We start from the raw sequence: 18467 nt of genomic DNA, 5'->3' as shown, positions 1-18467 counted from the left end.
AATTGCATTACTGCCGACGTTTCGATGACCGACTCGGCCATCGTCCTCATGTCGGGGCTATTGATAGTCGAGTGATAAATTTGATCTGCTTGCATTCAGTCACTCCGTCACTTCTCAGTAATAAGGAGGTCAAAATTCTCACTCGACTCTCATAGCCCTGGGGATGATGGCCGAGTTGGACATCGAAACGTCGCCAGTAATGGAATTCCTTACCCGGAGGCCATCCCGAGAAATCTTCACGCAATCTATTCACCAGGAATGCATCAAATATTTATTAATGTGTGTGCCCTGTGTTACACGAGAAGGAAATAATACCATTAATTTTGCGCTGATTTGCTGACGGCCGTAAAAGGAGTTTCCATGTGCCGATGACTATTATTAGCAGATATTATCAGTCACGTCTAATTGACCTCATGTCGTTCGCGCGGCTGATTTGAAATATACCACATGAATTCCTAATTGTCAAAGTGGTAGTTACTCCCTCAATCTGCCGCACTATTTGAAATCACGTCTTATGCTATCGGTGAATGAAGCACGTTATACATTATTAAGCCATCACGATCTCCATTGAATAGTGGTTTATGAAAATAATAAGGCCAGTTAGTGCTTTTTTATGTAGATTGCTAAGTCTGGATATAATTCAAAGGCGAGTATGTAGTACCTGCATCTGATAGCTGTCAGCAATCTCTGCCACTTCATGTTTATCTCTTGAGATCTTTTCCTTTGTGCATTTCGGTTCGCCTCATTTTTATTAGACGATATATTAGAGTTAAGAGGTCTTTTCGGCAGCCTGTATATCTTTAGAGTTACCATTATGTCTGCATGGTGATTTGTGAGAGGGATATTTCAAATGATTTTGAAAATATACCGCATTGGAAAATTTAGAGACAGGGCGGAGATAATGAGAGGTGGAGAAAGACATAATTATAACATGCAGTGAAATATTGCGGCACGGATTTCTTGAGCCCAAAACTTAATTCAAACCCGTCCTAGTCCAATGTATGCGATAAAAAAAATAAATAAAAATATTTTTATTTATTTTTTAAAAGCGAGTTAGGGATTATATCGTAATAGATATACGATATACTGAGACTTTTTAGAAAGGTGAATGGTGCTTGAGTTCCCTTTTGACACCGTGGGAATCGCGCAGAACCAGCTTTTAGATGAGGTCAGCGGGATAAAATAAAGTTCATGTCCCACAGTGATAGATTTATGGACCTCTCTTGTGTTCTAGCGCGCGATAAACGAATGGATTACAACCGGGGTCAAACGAGCCGACAACGTTTTAATTTATCGAATTCAGTCGTCTTTTCGCGTTGCATAACATCTTGAAAGAATTTGTTGTCGAGCATCAATAAAATTGCATAACTAGGCTGAGTAGACATAGGGCGTCGCCAGGATTTGGAGTGGAACCCTCCAGATGCGTGAATGGACGAGACGTCTTCGCTGGATGACTGAGTGGCCCAGCTTCGAGGTTCATGAATGAAATCCCTGAGAAAATCCAATGTAGATAGCGCGCGCATCGGTCTCTGTGTATGAGGTCACAATTGTTAAAAATTCCCCTCTGTTCGTCCATTCTCTCTATTTTTTCATTCCGTTCCACTTTCCATCGACTAACTCACTGACTGATTAGGAGGGCTCAGGAAAAAATTGTTGTAAGTAATTTTTGGTGCTTTTTGCTTTTACTTTTGGCACCCATGGCAACTGTATCCTTAGCAATCTATCTAACCGTATCCATAATTTGAAATTAGTGATGGTCGGATCGGATACCTCGGATCCAAATATCCGCGGATATTGCCCTTAATCGGATACATCGGATCCAAAGTCGTGGAAGACATCGGATCTGTATCCGAAATTTTAAATAATAGATTCAGTGAATGCAACGCCCCAACATAAGGGTGGAAAGAGTTCCGATTCTCTCTTGGAATGCGCCGTCGCATACGATTCTTGTCCTTCTCATGAACCGTTTTGTTTGAAAGCTCTAGCAGAGGTTACGTTGGAGAATTTCAGCCGTGGAAAATAAAAAAGGCAAAATACGACTGGCATATAGACTGGACTCTTCCCAAGAGATTGAACAATCATCGGGGGAATCTCAGCGTCAGGAATTTGAAAATGCATTTGGATCCGAAAATATCCGATCCGAAAGATCCGGCTCCGAAAATCAAATATCCTGGATTCGTCCATCCCCACTTGAAATATATCATCAGATTCTTTTCGGGTTGGCGAGTTTTTGAATGCCTTTTCACTTGTCAAATTTGGTAACTCACCGCCATTTTCAATGCCATCGACTTATTTTTTTATTGAAATTGTAGTATAGCGATTGTTTCGGCATTGTGCATGTCGGTGTGAATCTAATCGAATTCTCCGATGATTTTTTCGCAGACTCACAGCGACCAGATGCCTTTCCGATGCGAGTTCTGCAGTCGGCTCTTCAAACACAAGCGTAGTCGAGACCGACACATCAAGCTGCACACGGGAGACCGGAAGTATAGGTGCACCCAGTGCGAGTCTGCATTCTCACGCAGGTAAGCTGAGTGGATGACATCGGATCGCCTCTTCCTAGATCCTTCTATTGCACGCGCCCATTTCTACGCTTCCAAAAATGATTAACCCCGATAAGTCTTATGCTCGCTAGTTTTTTCTATTTTGGTTAGGCATAAAGAACAGCATCCAGATTATTATTAAAAACATCATGTAACACAAAAACATTCCATCTGAGTTAATTATTTAAACCACGGAGTTTTCATTGATCCCTGGTTGTTTTTTTATTCAATGTATTTTTTGCCATATCAATACTACAAGTGTAAAAATGTAAAAACTGTGGGGTTTTCAAATCAACATTCGTGAAATTATATCTTTTCACGTAATATTCGAGATAATACAATTTCACGCTGTTTTTTGGTGCGGGGTTCTCTCTTTCGTCTGATTTTTTTTACTGCGCATTATCTAATAATAGTTAAGCCATTTTGATTCTCTGTCTAAGTAATAAAAATTTAGATGGTAAAGAGGTGAGAACGTCCGCAAATATTTTACGTTGTGGCTTTTTATAAAATCACTTCAGTTGCAACAGAGAAGCTGTCTCTAATGCAATGAAGTATTATCTCATGATCGTTTCCATGATAGCATTATGAATTTTATAATAATAAATATATTTTACCATAATAGACGTGACTTCGTCAAAGTACCTTATATCCATGGAGTCATTTTGTACACCAAAGGATTTCGAGAGGAACATTATAATCCCTATTCCTAAGAAGAAAAGAGCGGAGAAGTGCAAAGATTTTAGGACCATAAGCCTTACTACACATGCGTCAAAGATACTGACAAGGATCATCTATAGAAGGATAGAACGAAAGGCAGAAGAGTACTTGGATGAGGACCAATTTGGATTCAGAAAAAACAAAGGCACAAGGGAAGCAATATTGGCCCTAAGACTGCTCATAGAGAAGAGAATGGAAAAGAACAAGCCAACATTCGTTGCGTTTGTGGACTTAGAGAAAGCATTTGACAACGTGGATTGGAGCAAAATGCTTGGAATCCTAAAGGAAATTGGGGTTCTTTATAATGAAAGAAGAATCATCCACAGTTTATACAAAAACCAAGTAGCCGTGATAAAATCAGGGCCCAGCTGTGAAGAAGCAAGAATTAAGAAAGGAGTGCGACGAGGCTGTACATTGTCACCCGTAATTTTCAACGTTTACATTGAGAAAGCCATTAATGAAATCAAAGAAAAGGAATTGGGAGTGAATATCCATGGAGAAAAAATTAGCATGCTAAGATTTGCCGATGACATAGCCGTTATAGCAGAAACAGAGAAGGATTTGAAAAATATTCTGGCTAATATGGGTAGGGTAATGAGTAGATATCAACTGAAAATAAGCACGATGAAAACCAAGATCTTAGTATGCAGCAGAAGAGAAGAAGTCAAGACCAACATTAAAATAGGGAGGCAAAAACTGATAGAGGGGGATGAATTCTGTTATTTGGGAAGCAAGATAACTAGTGACGGGAGAAGCAAGAAAGAAATTATCAGCAGAATAGCCCAGGCGAAGAGAGCATTCCACCAAAAGAGAGACCTGCTTACAGCGGGAAACTTAAATACGGAAGTAAAGAAACAATTCATAAGAACCTACATCTGGAGTATGCTCCTATACGGAAGTGAGGCATGGACAATGACCGCAGCGGAGAAAGCAAGGATAGAGGCCTTTGAAATGTGGTGCTACAGAAGAATGATGAAAATCAAATGGATCGACCGAGTTAGTAACGAGGAAGTGCTAAGAAGGGTAGGAGAGAAGAGAAGCCTCATGAAAACCTTAATAAGAAGACGGAACAACCTTATAGGCCACATCTTGAGACATGATGGCCTGATGAAGACAATCGTCGAAGGGCAAGTGGAAGGCAAGAATGGAAAAGGAAGACCACGGACAAAATATATGGAACAAGTAAAGAGAGATGTGAAAGAGAAGAATTACGTAGGTGTGAAAAGATTAGCTGATAAGAGAACTGAGTGTAGAGCTGCGTCAAACCAATCCTAGGATTGTTGACCAGTGATGATGATGACGCAAAAGTATTATTAGCCGTACTGAATACATGTTTTGTGAAATATTTCAGATAACGTTAAACTACGGCTTGGAGTGGAATGGGTTCTAAGTTTTTCGTGTCCAAAGCCAAATGTTCTGTTGTTTTTTAATCTCTCTAATCCCTCAAATTTCTTGAATCCTCCATATGAAGTTAATGATGATAGAGAAAAATATATTTATCTTTACAATGATCTCTTAACGTAGCTAATATTTCCTAATTAGTATGTGCATTTATTTAAAAGTTCCGAGTTATTTGATATTTTTTATTCTAAAGATTTAAACGGTGGAAGTGGCATAAAGACTCGAATCTTTCAATTCGTATCTTGATTTTTTTTATTCGATCAAAGGGAGAGATGGATTTGAAGATTGCAATCTCCTATATATAATGTTAAAATAGAATTTACCTTAATATCACGCATGATATACGCCTTTTTCTACGACAATTCGTAAAAAAAGTTAGATGCGCGCTATTCATGGTTAAAGACACCCATGAATTAATTGCGAAGATTCGCCGAGCCTTTTAACCACATGCTTTTTATGCTCGATATAAACACCCTTTCATGTTACGAATTTTTGGATGCCTGCGGTCCATATTTCGCTTAATATAGTCCAACTTATTGCAAGTCTCCTTTATGGTAATTTCCCCTCTGAAGCCTAGGAAACTTTAGTTACCTACGACCATCACTAGAATCGAACGTTAAGGATTGCGATTTGGGAGTAATTGCAGGTATCTATGCTCGTAAAATGTGCTCAACTTAAAAGCACTTAATACTCTGTGTGCGCTAGCACATTACTACTCAAGAAATTGCTTTCTAGAGTATGTTGTTGAAGCTTTTTTTGAGGACTACATTTCTTCTTGAAACACAATTGCAAACATTATCTCTGCCGGAATTTCGATCAAACTTTTGCTGCACTTGATATACGTACACTGGGCATTTCAGTGAAAGAAAATTGAACTTCTGTGATCGTGTTTATTCTCTTTTGAATTGCAGAGTTGACGGTATGCATTGTTGTGCTTGCATATGCTAATATTTAACATGAGTATAATAAATTTAACATTTTCTTGCACTAGTGCGATGGGCACTTCTGCGTTATACGCTGAAAATTTCTTGAAATGAAGGACAAAAACCAGGGAAGTGACCAGGACCATGTGTTGGGGGTACGACCTGGGAGGTAGGGGGGGGGTGGAGCCTCCATTTTATCTCTGAATCATCATATTTTATGCTATTTGGCACTTAAAATTACACAAATGGTTGATCATCGGGAAGCTGTTGTGCTAAAACATTCTAGGCTACAAAATACATTTAGCAAAAAATAGCTTTATTAGGAATAAATTAGTATTGTCATTTACTTTTACTCAAAGAAATAACTTGACCATCACTCAAAGAAAATAATGATAGAATATTAATAAATCACTCTTTTTTTGTGAAAGATGTAAATACAGTATTTATCAGATTAGTGTTTTAAGTTCTTCGTAAAATCCTAACTATAAATTCATCAAATGCCTCGCAATATCACTGGAGTAGAATAAATGTGTTTTATAGGTTAATATTTTTCTGCTAAAATTAATTGGTTTGGATGGCACGTGCCCCCTCCTGGCTACGCCAATGACAGAATCATACATTTCCCCCTCCTCTCTTTCCAGCGATCACCTGAAAATCCACATGAAGACGCATGACAACCAGAAGCCGTTCCAGTGCACCGTGTGCAACCGCGGCTACAACACGGCGGCCGCCCTCACATCTCACATGCAGTCCCACAAGCGGGGCGGGGGCGGGGGGCGGAATGGCGGGGGCGGGAGCACGCCCAGCCCCGGCCCCACGGCCCTGCCCACGTCCCCGGCCCCCAAGGCTGCCTCCACCCCCACCTCGGAGGCCGCCACCGGCAGGAGCAGCTCCGGAAGCCGAGGACCCAGCCCGCACCGATGCCTCCACTGTGCCGCCGGCTTCCGCAAGGCCGAGGAACTGCAGGTGAGCAATGGGGGTGTGAACCCCCTCTCCCATCATTCGCATCGACTACCCTCTGCTATGAATGGAAACACATGACACCTTACTAAGGGCATCTGCGCTGTTCAAGTCAGTGGCGCAGCCAGGTATTTCGTGGGTGGGATGGTCGAAAATCAGGTGGGAAAATTTTTGAAAAACAGGGTGCCTACTAAGTAGAGGGTTTTAAACTAATTTTAATGCTTAAATAATCGAAAATACTTCATTTGTTGGAATAATATTTCGTAAATTCAAAATTTTTCAATATCTTGTTATATTTTACGGAGAAAAATAATTGTGTTTTTATATTTCGGGGGGGGGGGGGTCCGGACCCCCCGAACCCCCCTGGCTACGCCACTGGCTTTTCGCTCGGCATAGTTGATAGAATTTTTAAAATTTGCTTAGTCTTGGTCGTTGACTTATAGTTCACTCTTAACCACTTATCATTAATGCACCACTGAGCTCTTCTCATCCCCATACAACGATCCTTATGACCTTGGTGGTGACTGATGCCATGATAAGAGATGTGTATGTAGTCATGGATACATATTTTAGTGCTAATTAAGGTATGATTGTGCTCATTCAGGCTCACATGGCTCTTCACCACTCGCCGGGGTCGCAGGCGCCGTCGCCAGTGCACGCGGAGGCGCCGAGGCCTCGCGGCCGCCCCCCGTCATCCTCCCTGCTGCCCCCGCGAAGCTGCTCCGCCTCCATCCCCTCTCCCGTCGCCATGGCACCCAAGCTGGCCTGCATCTACTGCACCAAGGACAGCTTCACCACCATGGAGGGACTGCAGCTCCACGTGCAGGCCATGCACGGTAAGAATAATCACATTTTATTTTGGCTCTCTCCTCCCATCTGATCAACACCTACCCTGGAACATTCAAGCATATCAAGCATTTTTCAGGCTATGTGATAGGTATTTGCGGCAAATATGCGACTCGTTGTGAGCGCGTGAAAATGTCAAATCCGTGGAGGTGGATCAAATTAAAGATAATGGTGAGGAAACAAACTCGCTCGTAATCTACTGCGAAATTATTTTTCTCAGAGTTATTTGTTAGACCATATAAGATAAATATATTGGAAATGACCGTATAATTAAGCTTTCAATTAGATTGTCAACACTTAAAATCGAATAACTTGCAACGTCATCATTTTAGTTTCCATAATTTCTTTCGAGTTCCCAAAATTAAAAACCATTTTCATTGGATAACAGTACATCCAAATAATTTTGTAAATCCAAAATGTAACAATACATCCAAATAATTTAATAAATAATCCACAATACATACAAATAATTTTGAAGCATGCGGATAAAATCTTTATTATGATATAATCGTATCTGTAAATTCGTCCATCGTGAAATAGAATTCTAACATATGATTTTATGGGCGAAATTTCACATACTATGTGTATCACATTGAACACTTACGATTTGCCAGACTTTTAATGCTAGATACCCCTGATTGAAATGATTTTTTGGGATACTACTTTGCGGCTAGCAGCGGTCGATATGAGGGAATAATTCCAATTAACAAAATTCATTGTGTGTACATGGAATGATAGTGAGTTTATCCCAATAGCAATAAAATTAAAATGCTTACTATATTCTAAGGTTAAGAAAGGTGACATAAAATCTTTTTCGATAAGAGGTATAGGTATTGTATGTATTTAATTCTTATGCGTTTATGTGAGAAAGTTAGTTATCCATGTGTACATTTTTAAAATATCACAAGTGAATGCAATCGGTAAGATAAAAACTCACTGAATACAAATAAATAAATTTACTTTTCATGTATGTTTGCACCAGACCTGTACAAAAAGTGTAAGATGGTAGCCCCATAACTATTCAAGCAGGGGTACCTATATATTCCACAATTATTAAAGTGTTTTCTGATGTCATATATTTGAATATAAATGGAATAAATTTATATTATATTATTATTATTCTTTTGTCTTTTTTTCAGGATCGATTCTCAACGGTGACTTGAGGGAGCTGGCTGCGGCGGTGGGTGTGGTGGGGGCCCTCCCGCACCTCGGGCCCACCCCCGTCCCTCCCCCCTCCAACCTCAGCCCCCGCCTCCCCTCCCCCACCACCTCCTCCTCCTCATCCACCATGCCTCCCTCCTCCACTTCCTCCTCCTCCTCCCTCCACCTCATGCCCTTCTCCTGCGAGTTCTGCACCATGCGCTTCGACGCGCCCGCTGCTCTCCACAAGCACGCCTTGGCCGTTCACACCGTCCCCGCCGTGCTCGGCTCCCCGGCTGCCGCGCTCCCCGGCCCCCCTTTGCACCCGCTGCACCACCACCTGCGGCACCCCTTCCCCTTCGCCGCCTCCTCCGCACCGCCCCCGGCATTAGCCCCCCCTCCCCCGCCCGCCCCCCTGCCCCCGCCGCCCTCCCTGCCACCGGAGCAGCTCCGCCCCACCGACCTCAGCAAGAAGTCCTCCTCGGAGGCGAGGCCCGAAGGCCCCGAGCCGCCCCGCGCCCACGAGAAACCACCCCACGACTACTTGTCCCGCTCCAAGCAGGACTTCCAGCATCACCACCACCAGCTCAAGAACCACGCGGAGGCCAAGGTTAAGATCCAGGACTACAGTCTCCCCAGCTACCCCAGCCACCGGCTGCTCCAGCAGCAGGCGCACCAATTCCTGCACGCGGCCGCCAAATCACCCCCAGACTTCCTCTCCTTCGCAAAGAGCCTTCGCGACCTGCAGGCGTCCGTGTCCAAGGCGGACTTCGGGTCGCCGCGGAAGGCCTCGGAGCCCAAGCGACAGCGCACCCCGCCCGAGGGAGAGCCGTCCTCGCTGGCAGGGACCCTGCTCTGCAACCAGTGCGACGCCGCGCTGCCAGACTTCGAGTCGTTCCGCTCGCACCTCAAGACGCACCTGGAGGACGAGGAGGCGGCGGCGAGGGCCGCAGCCGGATGCGCCACCGCCGTCGCGGCCTCCCCCGGCTTCACGCGGCGCCGCTCCCGCAAGAGCAATCCGCACCCGCGGAGCGCGGGGGGTAGCGGGTCCCCTGCGGGCTCTGCCGCCGGTCCCTCCCCACCGGCCGCCTCCCCGCCCCCCAACCGCCGCACCCGCTGCCCCGAGTGCGAGGCGGAATTCTCGACGGAGGCGGAAGCAGAGAGACACGCCGTGGGGGCCCACTTCCAGGTGTCCCCGAACGGCGGGGCGTCTGAGTTCGGGTGCCAGTCCTGCGGGCGAAGGTTCCCCAAGCCGGACGAGCTGCAGAAGCATCTAATGGACCTCCACGCCCACCATCTCTACAGATGCGCACTCTGCAAGGAGATGTTCGATTCGAAAGTGTCCATTCAGGTGAGGCAACTTCACGAAATGTGAGGAAATGAAGAGTTCCTATTCTGAATGGTCATCATTTCCATATCATATTCATGTCCTGCTACCATTGCTCACAGTAATTGGCAATACTTTATGTCTGGTTTACCCATAGAATTTGAGTGCTACATCGGTCGACTGCCATGCTTGACTAGTGCTTATGAACAGGCAACGAGAAGAGCTTCACAGTCACTGTACACAGTCACTGCCAGTTGAGTCTAGTTCTAGAGTAGTCAACATTGACGTGTGTACCAGATAGAGCGTTTCTTCCTCCCCCTCTCCTTTCCGATCACTTTCGTGAGGAACGGAAGTCCATTCGTTCATGTTAGTCTCAGCCTCTTCCTTCACCTCCACTGTATTTCTCGGGTGTAATTTTCCATGGAAGCTGTGTTTTCGAGGTTAAACTCCTTCCTTGTAATTAGGGAATGAATCATTCATTACTTTTCTATGAGTAAGAGGATCGTGCTGGGCTCTGGGACGTCGGCTATCACTCAACATGGCTGCCGCTTGGAAACCATATGCAGCTTAATCTTTGGCAGGACCTGATCGTTCGAGTTATCCACGCGTTTTTTCGCAATGCATGTGCCAGAAATTTTCCAACTTACCTGTTCTAAAGAAGAATATTTAAACATGTTAAAGTTTGAGTCTGCTGTCAGAAAACCAAAATAAGAATTTGGGAAGCGATCATTATTTTTATACTCCTCATCTTTATATATATACTCTGTATCCTGCAATCGCAAAAGCATCGGTTACACTGATTGCTTCTATTTGAACGCAAAATTATGGAGTCAACATAAAAGTTGTTGACGATCAATGATTGATCAAGCATATACTTATGTCAGAGAGCATTAACCACATTGAATCAAGAATACAAAAACTGAGAGCTCTCAGTTTTTGTATTCTTGATTCAATGTGTCAGATTGATGGTTTTTGGGTGAAGCTCTTTCATTTCATGGAAAGTTTAAATATGTATTGGATCGATATGATACTACAACGGGAAGAAAAGTATAATCCAATTTTAAACTTTAATTTTTATTGCAGTAAATGTTTGATGATCGTATTGAGTTAAAAATAACTTCAATATTGTTCAGAGTTATTCATTTGAATAAGTTCAACAGATTCAGGCTCTAATTGGTGGAAGTTAGACATATTTAAATAAATAAAAGATCGTAGCACTTTTTCACGAGATTTTTTAATGCGTACAACGCGTTAAAAAAATCTTGTGGGAAAGTGCTACGATCTCTTATTCATTTAAATTATTCATTAGAAATTAAATGGAATAAACTAATTGATGAAATTTTCCCTTAATTCCCAGGTCCATTTCGCCGTGAAGCATAGCAACGAGTGCAAGTTGTACCGCTGTGCCGTGTGCGCTGATGTGGCGCCCTTCCGGTCGGAGCCAGAGTTCGTGGCCCACGTTCGCACCGTGCACCTCCTGCCGGCGTGGTCAGGACAGAGGCGACACCACTCCCTCCAGCGGCAGCCTCCCGCGGCGCCAGACGCTCAACAGCAGGCCTGCCCGCCCACCAACGGCGTCGCGCAGTTCCGATGTCTCTTCTGCCACCTCAGCTTCCCCACAGAACTGGAACTCCAATTCCACCTGACCACTCATCGCAAGGAGTTCAAGTGCGTCCTCTGCGACGAAGCCTTCCACGTCGAGTTCCTCCTGGACAGGCACGTCATGGAAGCCCACAGGGGCCACATGACCAACGGCATGACCGCCTCCCCTACCGCACCCCCGCCGCAGAGACAAGAGAAGTCACAGACGCGCACCACTCCCAAGAAGGCGTCCGCCCCCTCGACGCCGACGTCGCCTCAGCCGACGCCTTCCGCCCTGCCCAACGGCAGGCCCACCGCCAAAGAGGAGGAGTCGCGCAGCAACCAGGCCATCAGCAACCCGCACCCCGCCCACCAGGTGGCCGTCGTGAGCCTCCAGTGTGCCTACTGCAACGAGCGGTGCAAGTCCCGCTCCGAACTGGAGACCCACACGAGGGCCATGCACTCGGCCGCCGTGAGCGCCGGCTCCACGGGCGCCATAGGCGGCGTGGCGGGAGTCACGGGTGCGGCCTCGGGCACTGGCGGCAAGCACAAGTGCGTCATCTGCGACGAGGTGTGCGGCAGCGCGGTGGCGCTCGCCGAGCACAAGCTGGCGCGGCACTGCAAGGTGCCGGAAGGGAGCGGGTGCTGCGTCTGCAAGGCGCCCATTGGCGGCGAGGAAGAGTTCCACGCGCACGTGAGGAGGCACGCCACTTCGGCGGCGGGACGCGGGGGGAATGGAGGGGCGGCCAACGCGTCCTCCGCCTCCTCCACGGCCTCTTCGCCCTCGTCCCCGCCGCCCCCGCTCCCCACGCCCTGCGTGGTATGCAGGCAGACGCTCGTGTCCGAGGTGGAGGTGCGAATGCACGCCAGATTCCACCTGAGGCGGAGGGGATCCGATCAGCAGCAGCAGCAAGGGGAGGCAGCCACCCAGCCGATGGAACAGCCGCAGCAACAGGCCGTCGGTCGGGAGAGGAGGAGCTGCTGCGTCTGCCTGCGGCCGCTCTCCGATGAGGAGGTCGTGGACAGCGGGGTGGAGGAGGGCTTCCCGGCCGTCTGCACCGAGTGCCGGGTGCTGTGCGGCGCGGCGGCGGGCGCAGGCGCCACCACAATCCGGGGAGTACCGGGCGAGGAGGATTCGGGCCCCTACCAGTGCATCAAGTGCCAGCGAGGGTTCCCCACGGAGAGGGAGATACGCGCCCACGTCCTCTCGGCCCATCTCCTCGACGTCGGCAGCCACTCTGTCGGCGGCGCGGCTGCCGTCTCTGCGGGGAGTGCGTTGGGCAAGAACGGGAGCGCGGGACCGGCTGCGCCTCCCGCATCCTCCGACCTCGCCTGCCACCTCTGCTCTCCGCCCTCCGAGTGGGACTCCCCGCTCAGGCTGCAAGCGCACCTCATCGAGCACTCGTTCGGCGCCGCCCCCGTGGTCGGCGGAGGGAGAGACGCCTCCTCCGGGGGCGGCGCGGCCGGCGCCGTCGTCTCCGGCGGGTCCAACTTTTCGTGCTACCTGTGCGGGGCGGTGTTCACGGCGGCCGCCGGACTGCAGAGGCACATGCCCGGACACGGTCTGGCGCAGAGGCCGTACGATTGCTCCCGCTGTAGCCTGCGCTTCTTCTTCAGGTCCGAGTTGGAGAACCACATGTTCTCGCACCCGGACGAGGAGGACGAGATGCAGAAACGCGAGTTGGACGGTGGGGAGGAGGAGCAGACGGCGATGGACTTGGGATCCAAGACCCGGACGGTGCCCAAAGTGGAAGTGAAAGAGGAGGTGGAGGCAGAGGAAGGCGAGCCCTGCGCCGCGGAAGCCATGGACGTGGAAGTGACGCTGAAACGAGAAGGCGACGAGGTCTCTGAGCTGGAGAACTTGGAATCGGCAGCGTACGACGGGGAAGGCGCGGCCGCAGCGACGAGTGTAGAAGATGGAGCGGCCGACGGCAGTGACGGGAACAGCGTCGGCGCCAAGAAGCGATCTAGAGCGAGTGAGGCTGGAGACGACGCGTCTCCGGCGGCCAAGAAACGTTCCGAGTCTCCGCTGGATGTTGAGAATGAATCTTTCGCCGATAAGTGCGCCAGTTACTCATAGTGAGCGACTTGTTTTTGTTGAGAATTGGTAGTTTAGGAGAGAATTTGAGTCTTCTATCTTTGAGTTGAAATTATATATAATATATATATTGTAAACAGTTTCCAAATAATCTCGATTCAAAGGTAAACTATTAACTGTTGGTGAAGACTTCCAGGTGTAATTGGTGCCAGAAAAAAATACTTAAGAGTGTTTTGGGTTGTTTCACTATTCCGTAAGCTTCTTCTAAAGAGTCATCGGTGGACACCAGTTTGCGAAACTCGTAGGTATGTTATTGATTGACTTCGTTAGCGGCCTTTAGGATGCATCAAATGGTTAATTCAGACAGTCAGTAATGTTGACGATTGTTGAATGCAAGTCTTTTTCTCCTGGAATATAAGACGAGGGAAAAATTTGGATGTCCCTTGTTCTTATACTAATATTCTGTGCAGAAGAAGTGCTAAAATTTCCATTATGTAGATGAAAAGTGTTGATTGATGAAGTTGTGATATTATAACCTTATTGTTTAATCCAGTGGTTCAGTAATAGTGTAAATATTATTATTATTGTTTTATAGTTTAAATCCATGCAATGTGTATTGTATATAAATATGCATCATATTTGTACGACATAATTCATGATAGCTCTTAAGCGTTTAAGACGTTGTACAAATCGTTTGACTGAAGGCATTGCCCTGGTTTTTTTCTCTGTTCTGGTGAATGGAAATTGTTCAGTTAGGTGGAAGAATTTATCATAGGGACCAAGAAAGCTAAGCAGTGCTCCCGTTTGTTTCAAATCAGCGTAATGGCACATTATACTTATTCATTGCTGCACATAGTCCATTAATGACTCAATACTTTCCCTGTCACTATTTCCATTATGGAGACAGTTGATTGTAAAATGGGTTGTCTAGCTCATTGCATAGAATGGCAAATATTAATTGAATGTCATTGCAAAGAAATTCCTTCTCATGTAAATTTACTACTTGTAGTGTAAGTAACCTAACAGACATTCTGCATTTTTCAAGTTATTGATACAGGGGTACATTTTTACTGTCTTTATTCAGGAGATAATATGGTAAGCCCGTAGAAGCACGATTTAACGTTAGAATTCCATAAATAAAACTGAATGCTGCCAAATTATTTCTGGACAAATTAATGCAGTGGGATAATTAAAATCCGTATTTTGTTTGAAACCAAAGTATCAGTAATAAAGTTTTACTTAAAATTATATTTTTAAGATTATTGCAACCTCCTCAACATTGCCTTGATGCTCTCAAAATGAATTGGCTCTGACGGTCCTGAAACATAGATTACAAAATTCTGGTGGTAAATTTCCTACCTTAAGTCTTCGTTACTGTCTGCAGAGGTCGAGAGAGTAATGTTGCTTTCTAATTTAAAAATGGAATGCCTGCTTCCAGTATGCATCGCTGTCAGCTTGATTTTTGAAGTCAAAGGTGACGAGTTGCGTTACGAAGCCGAGGCAACAATTGAAAGTTACTCCAACTTTCCAAGTCTACCACTGACAGAAAGTTTGCAAACGGCTTTTATGTTAAAATGCCTTAAACTCACTTTTAGTGCAGTCTTGATGCACCTGCTTAAAAATTGATCATTATTTTAGGGAAAATTTTGATTTGTGAGTCCGTCTGCTATCTCTCTATCTTTAAAAAATAATGTCCCCCATCAGCTCTCATCAGATACCGTTCATATAGATAGCACTTGCATTTTGGGAGAGCTGATGGTCAACTGAATAGGATGAAGTGCGGGCTATGTAGAGCCTGCGTTGTCTCTCTGCGTTTCTATGGGCACCGTAATAATTAATTTTCCTCATTTGCCAGCAAAGTATCGATGCTTCTCTTTCCTCTGATGTTGCAAAATTGGTCTTTGCGGGCTCTGGCGAATTTTTCGGCATTTGTTTTGCCCGAGACCTTTGCTCAAAATCCACGTATTTCACATAATATGCTGTCACGAATATTAGGGATAAAGAGTCATAGACAATGTACCATCTAATGTCGATGATCAATGTACCAATGCCACCTTCAGAGCGCAAATTTCAACTAAAGCTATCAATTAAAATATTTTCCGTTAATTATGTCCTTAAATAAATAATTTTTGTGTTGCAAAAAGGTTTGCCATCTGCTTGATACGTTCACTTTTATGTCGGATAAATCTACATCCAAATGAGATTTGTTGGTCAAACTTCGTCAGCCAGATCATGGTATCTCAACACACCATTTGTGGCCTTACGTTATACTTAGTAGGGAAGGTCGGTGATTCATGTGATTCGACATCATTTAAGTATTCAGCATCAAATTTTGCGGTAGCTTAGTTGGATTCTTCAATAAACAAATAGAGCAAGCAATGGATGGGAAGTGAGAGAAATTAAATTATGAAGAATTTTATGTACCGAGAACTGGAGGTAAGGGACTTACGGTAATGAGGGTATGCGTACTTGGAGAAGATTATCGATTATAACAAGTATGATTGCATACATTATGATAGCCGTATGTATTAAAATGCCACGAATCTTGGAGTAAATATGAGGAAACAAAACAGCAATTCTTACTTGGAGGTGGATAAGGGTTCGGAGATTACCATACATAGCAATCAGAAAATCGGAGCAGGCATTTGGCAGAGAGGCACAGGTAAATTATGCAATTTTCATTTCAAATTCTGAATAGGTATGATGCTCTAAATAAAATCTTGAACTAAAGCGCAACTATGCCTTACGTCGCAATATCATAAAATGTTCTTGAGACATTTAACCGATAAATGTTTTGAGGCTATGGAATAACACGAAATAGAACACCTTTTAAAACACTAATTTTTATATTGCTTGTCATTTTTATCAATTTCATTCATGGAATTGATTAAAACATCTTCACAGTCAAGTTTCATACAGACTGTAAGGAAAAACTCTACGAGACAATCTTTGTACGCAGAAAAGTAAACTGAAAGATAGATTCCATCAGTGTCATCTTACCGAAAAGCTATTGCAAGGTATGTATAATAAAAATCGTAATAAAAACTCTTCATAGCCTCAACTAAATAAATAAGGAGAAAGAAGAGCCTCTAATTTTACAAATTAATACTTTTGAAATTTGTGCTAAAAATAGATTCATGGGCCACATGTGTCACTCCTCTGCCTCGTAAGATATGCTGTTGAAGAAGGCGTAGAGAGTATAATCTTTCCCTAATATCCAAGGTTGCTGTAATGATTGATAAATCTCAGATGAAGAAGAACCAAGATGAATACTGCAATTCATTTACATCATCATCAGCAGCTTCGACATTCTGGAGCCGCGTAAATTACCACAGAGCTTAAGTCTGCAAGCATGATATGCGGTATTGAAAGTCCCCACCTCTATTATCATACCTGACTTCTTATTTTCAGGATCATCTTCCCGCTTTTTCAGCATCACATGATCCTCAGTTCCTTCCTGTCTGACCCATACTAACAATAAGTCCCTTTGTATCCACCTTTTCTCCTCACAGGGGTGCAGCCAGGACTTAAGGCTAGGGGGGTTTCAGGCGCAACTAATACGGGCTTGGGGGAATTGCATACCTGCCAGGGTAAGCGGGAGGTGCGGAGGTCTTCCGCCGGATTAAATTAAGATAAATTGTTCAAAATGGTGATTTTTACGGCCTTCTGAGGGATATTTTATTAATCCTCACACTATTCTATAAGCAATATTAATCCAATTAAGTAAAATAGATTTAACTTAAAAATTTCTGTGAGCTCTGGGGGGGGGGGGGCTTTATCCCCTAACCCCCCCCCCTCGCTGCGCCACTGGCTCCTCGTGCATTCCCTCCTAATCGCTCTCATTCTCCGAATGTGCTCCCTCCCCGTTCTGTCTGCTCACTCCAATCCCTTCCCTTTTCCGCTGTACATGTGAATATCCTTCGCCCATTTTATGACCCACCACGCATCGCATCTTCTCCATTCTCTCTATAACGAACCTGTGTTTACTTTGCCTGTGCTAATACTGCTACCTTTAAGTAACCGGATCCCCTCAACTCGACGAATTTATTCCGACCGTTTCAGGGTAGGTACCTAACAAGAATTTAAACATCTCCTCAAAGCTCTACGTCTTCAAATCCTCGTCCTAAGGGACCAATTGTGGTAATGGGAAATATATTTGGATCTCAAACGAAGCTCAACATTGTATATTTTGCAGCTCAGCAGGGCCGGCATCAGGGCGACTGCCCACGGTGGCGTAGCTTCCTGTGTAAATTTATTTTTATAAACTTCGAAAGCTTAAGCTAACGCCAATACACACTTTGTATGTTTTGTAGTTGTACGCCACGCCACTGAATGTGCTAAGAAAGCGTTTTGCGTTAAACCACTTGCATAAAAATCTTCATTTAACCCCGACAAATGGTTTAAGATAACTCTTTTTAGCGAATAACATACTCTGTAATGTATGCAAAAAAAAGTTGCTATAAAAACGTATACGTACTTTTACAAAAACTCAAAACTCACTATTTTAAAGTTTTTTATAATTCCCGTTGAAGGTTCTCCGCACCCCCTATTTCATTGGGGGTATTCCATACCAAATCGGTTCGATAGGTGGGCGACACAACACTTTTTCCGGGTGAGTATCATTCCTTGAGCTGGCCCTGCACCTCAGCAACGTTGTAGTTAGCTTTCGATGGAATTGTAAATCATAAATTTGGCTGAAAGTTTTTTTTTCATATTGATGAAATTTTTTAATGAACTTTAGCTGAAAATATTCAAGATAAAATTTCGGTGGTGAGTTCATGTGATTGGTGAGACGAAAGACGATGGAAAATATATTGAACGCGAATTTGTTGGAACTGAGAATGTGTTTTAGTTACAAAAAAGGAAGTATCTCAATGCATACTGGTATTCGGTATTATATATAGATATAATTCCTATATGCTTGTTAAATGAACCTTAATGTAAGCAGAAGTTAAATATTCGAGTTTAAATTCTATGAGATTTATCGATGA

At 44.6% G+C, this 18467-nt stretch overlaps 1 protein-coding gene across 1 annotated transcript in view; it reads left to right on the top strand.

Annotated features, from left to right (window-relative positions):
• Window positions 1-14724, top strand: part of LOC124154376 (zinc finger protein 423) — a 721523-nt gene extending 706799 nt beyond the window's left edge. The window contains exons 5-10 of the mRNA XM_046528063.1: window positions 2383-2525; window positions 6226-6550; window positions 7149-7380; window positions 8530-8660; window positions 8739-9881; window positions 11215-14724. Of these exons, the coding sequence (XP_046384019.1) occupies window positions 2383-2525; window positions 6226-6550; window positions 7149-7380; window positions 8530-8660; window positions 8739-9881; window positions 11215-13518 (4278 nt within the window). The 3' untranslated portion in view covers window positions 13519-14724. The remainder of the gene's footprint in view (window positions 1-2382; window positions 2526-6225; window positions 6551-7148; window positions 7381-8529; window positions 8661-8738; window positions 9882-11214) is intronic.
• The last annotated feature ends 3743 nt before the right edge of the window (window positions 14725-18467 follow it).

Source organism: Ischnura elegans, chromosome 1 (genome assembly GCF_921293095.1).
Source record: "Ischnura elegans chromosome 1, ioIscEleg1.1, whole genome shotgun sequence".
Classification (NCBI taxonomy): domain Eukaryota; kingdom Metazoa; phylum Arthropoda; class Insecta; order Odonata; family Coenagrionidae; genus Ischnura; species Ischnura elegans.
The sequence above is the reverse complement of the archived record's forward strand: the minus strand, read 5'-3'. Positions and strand labels throughout refer to the sequence as shown.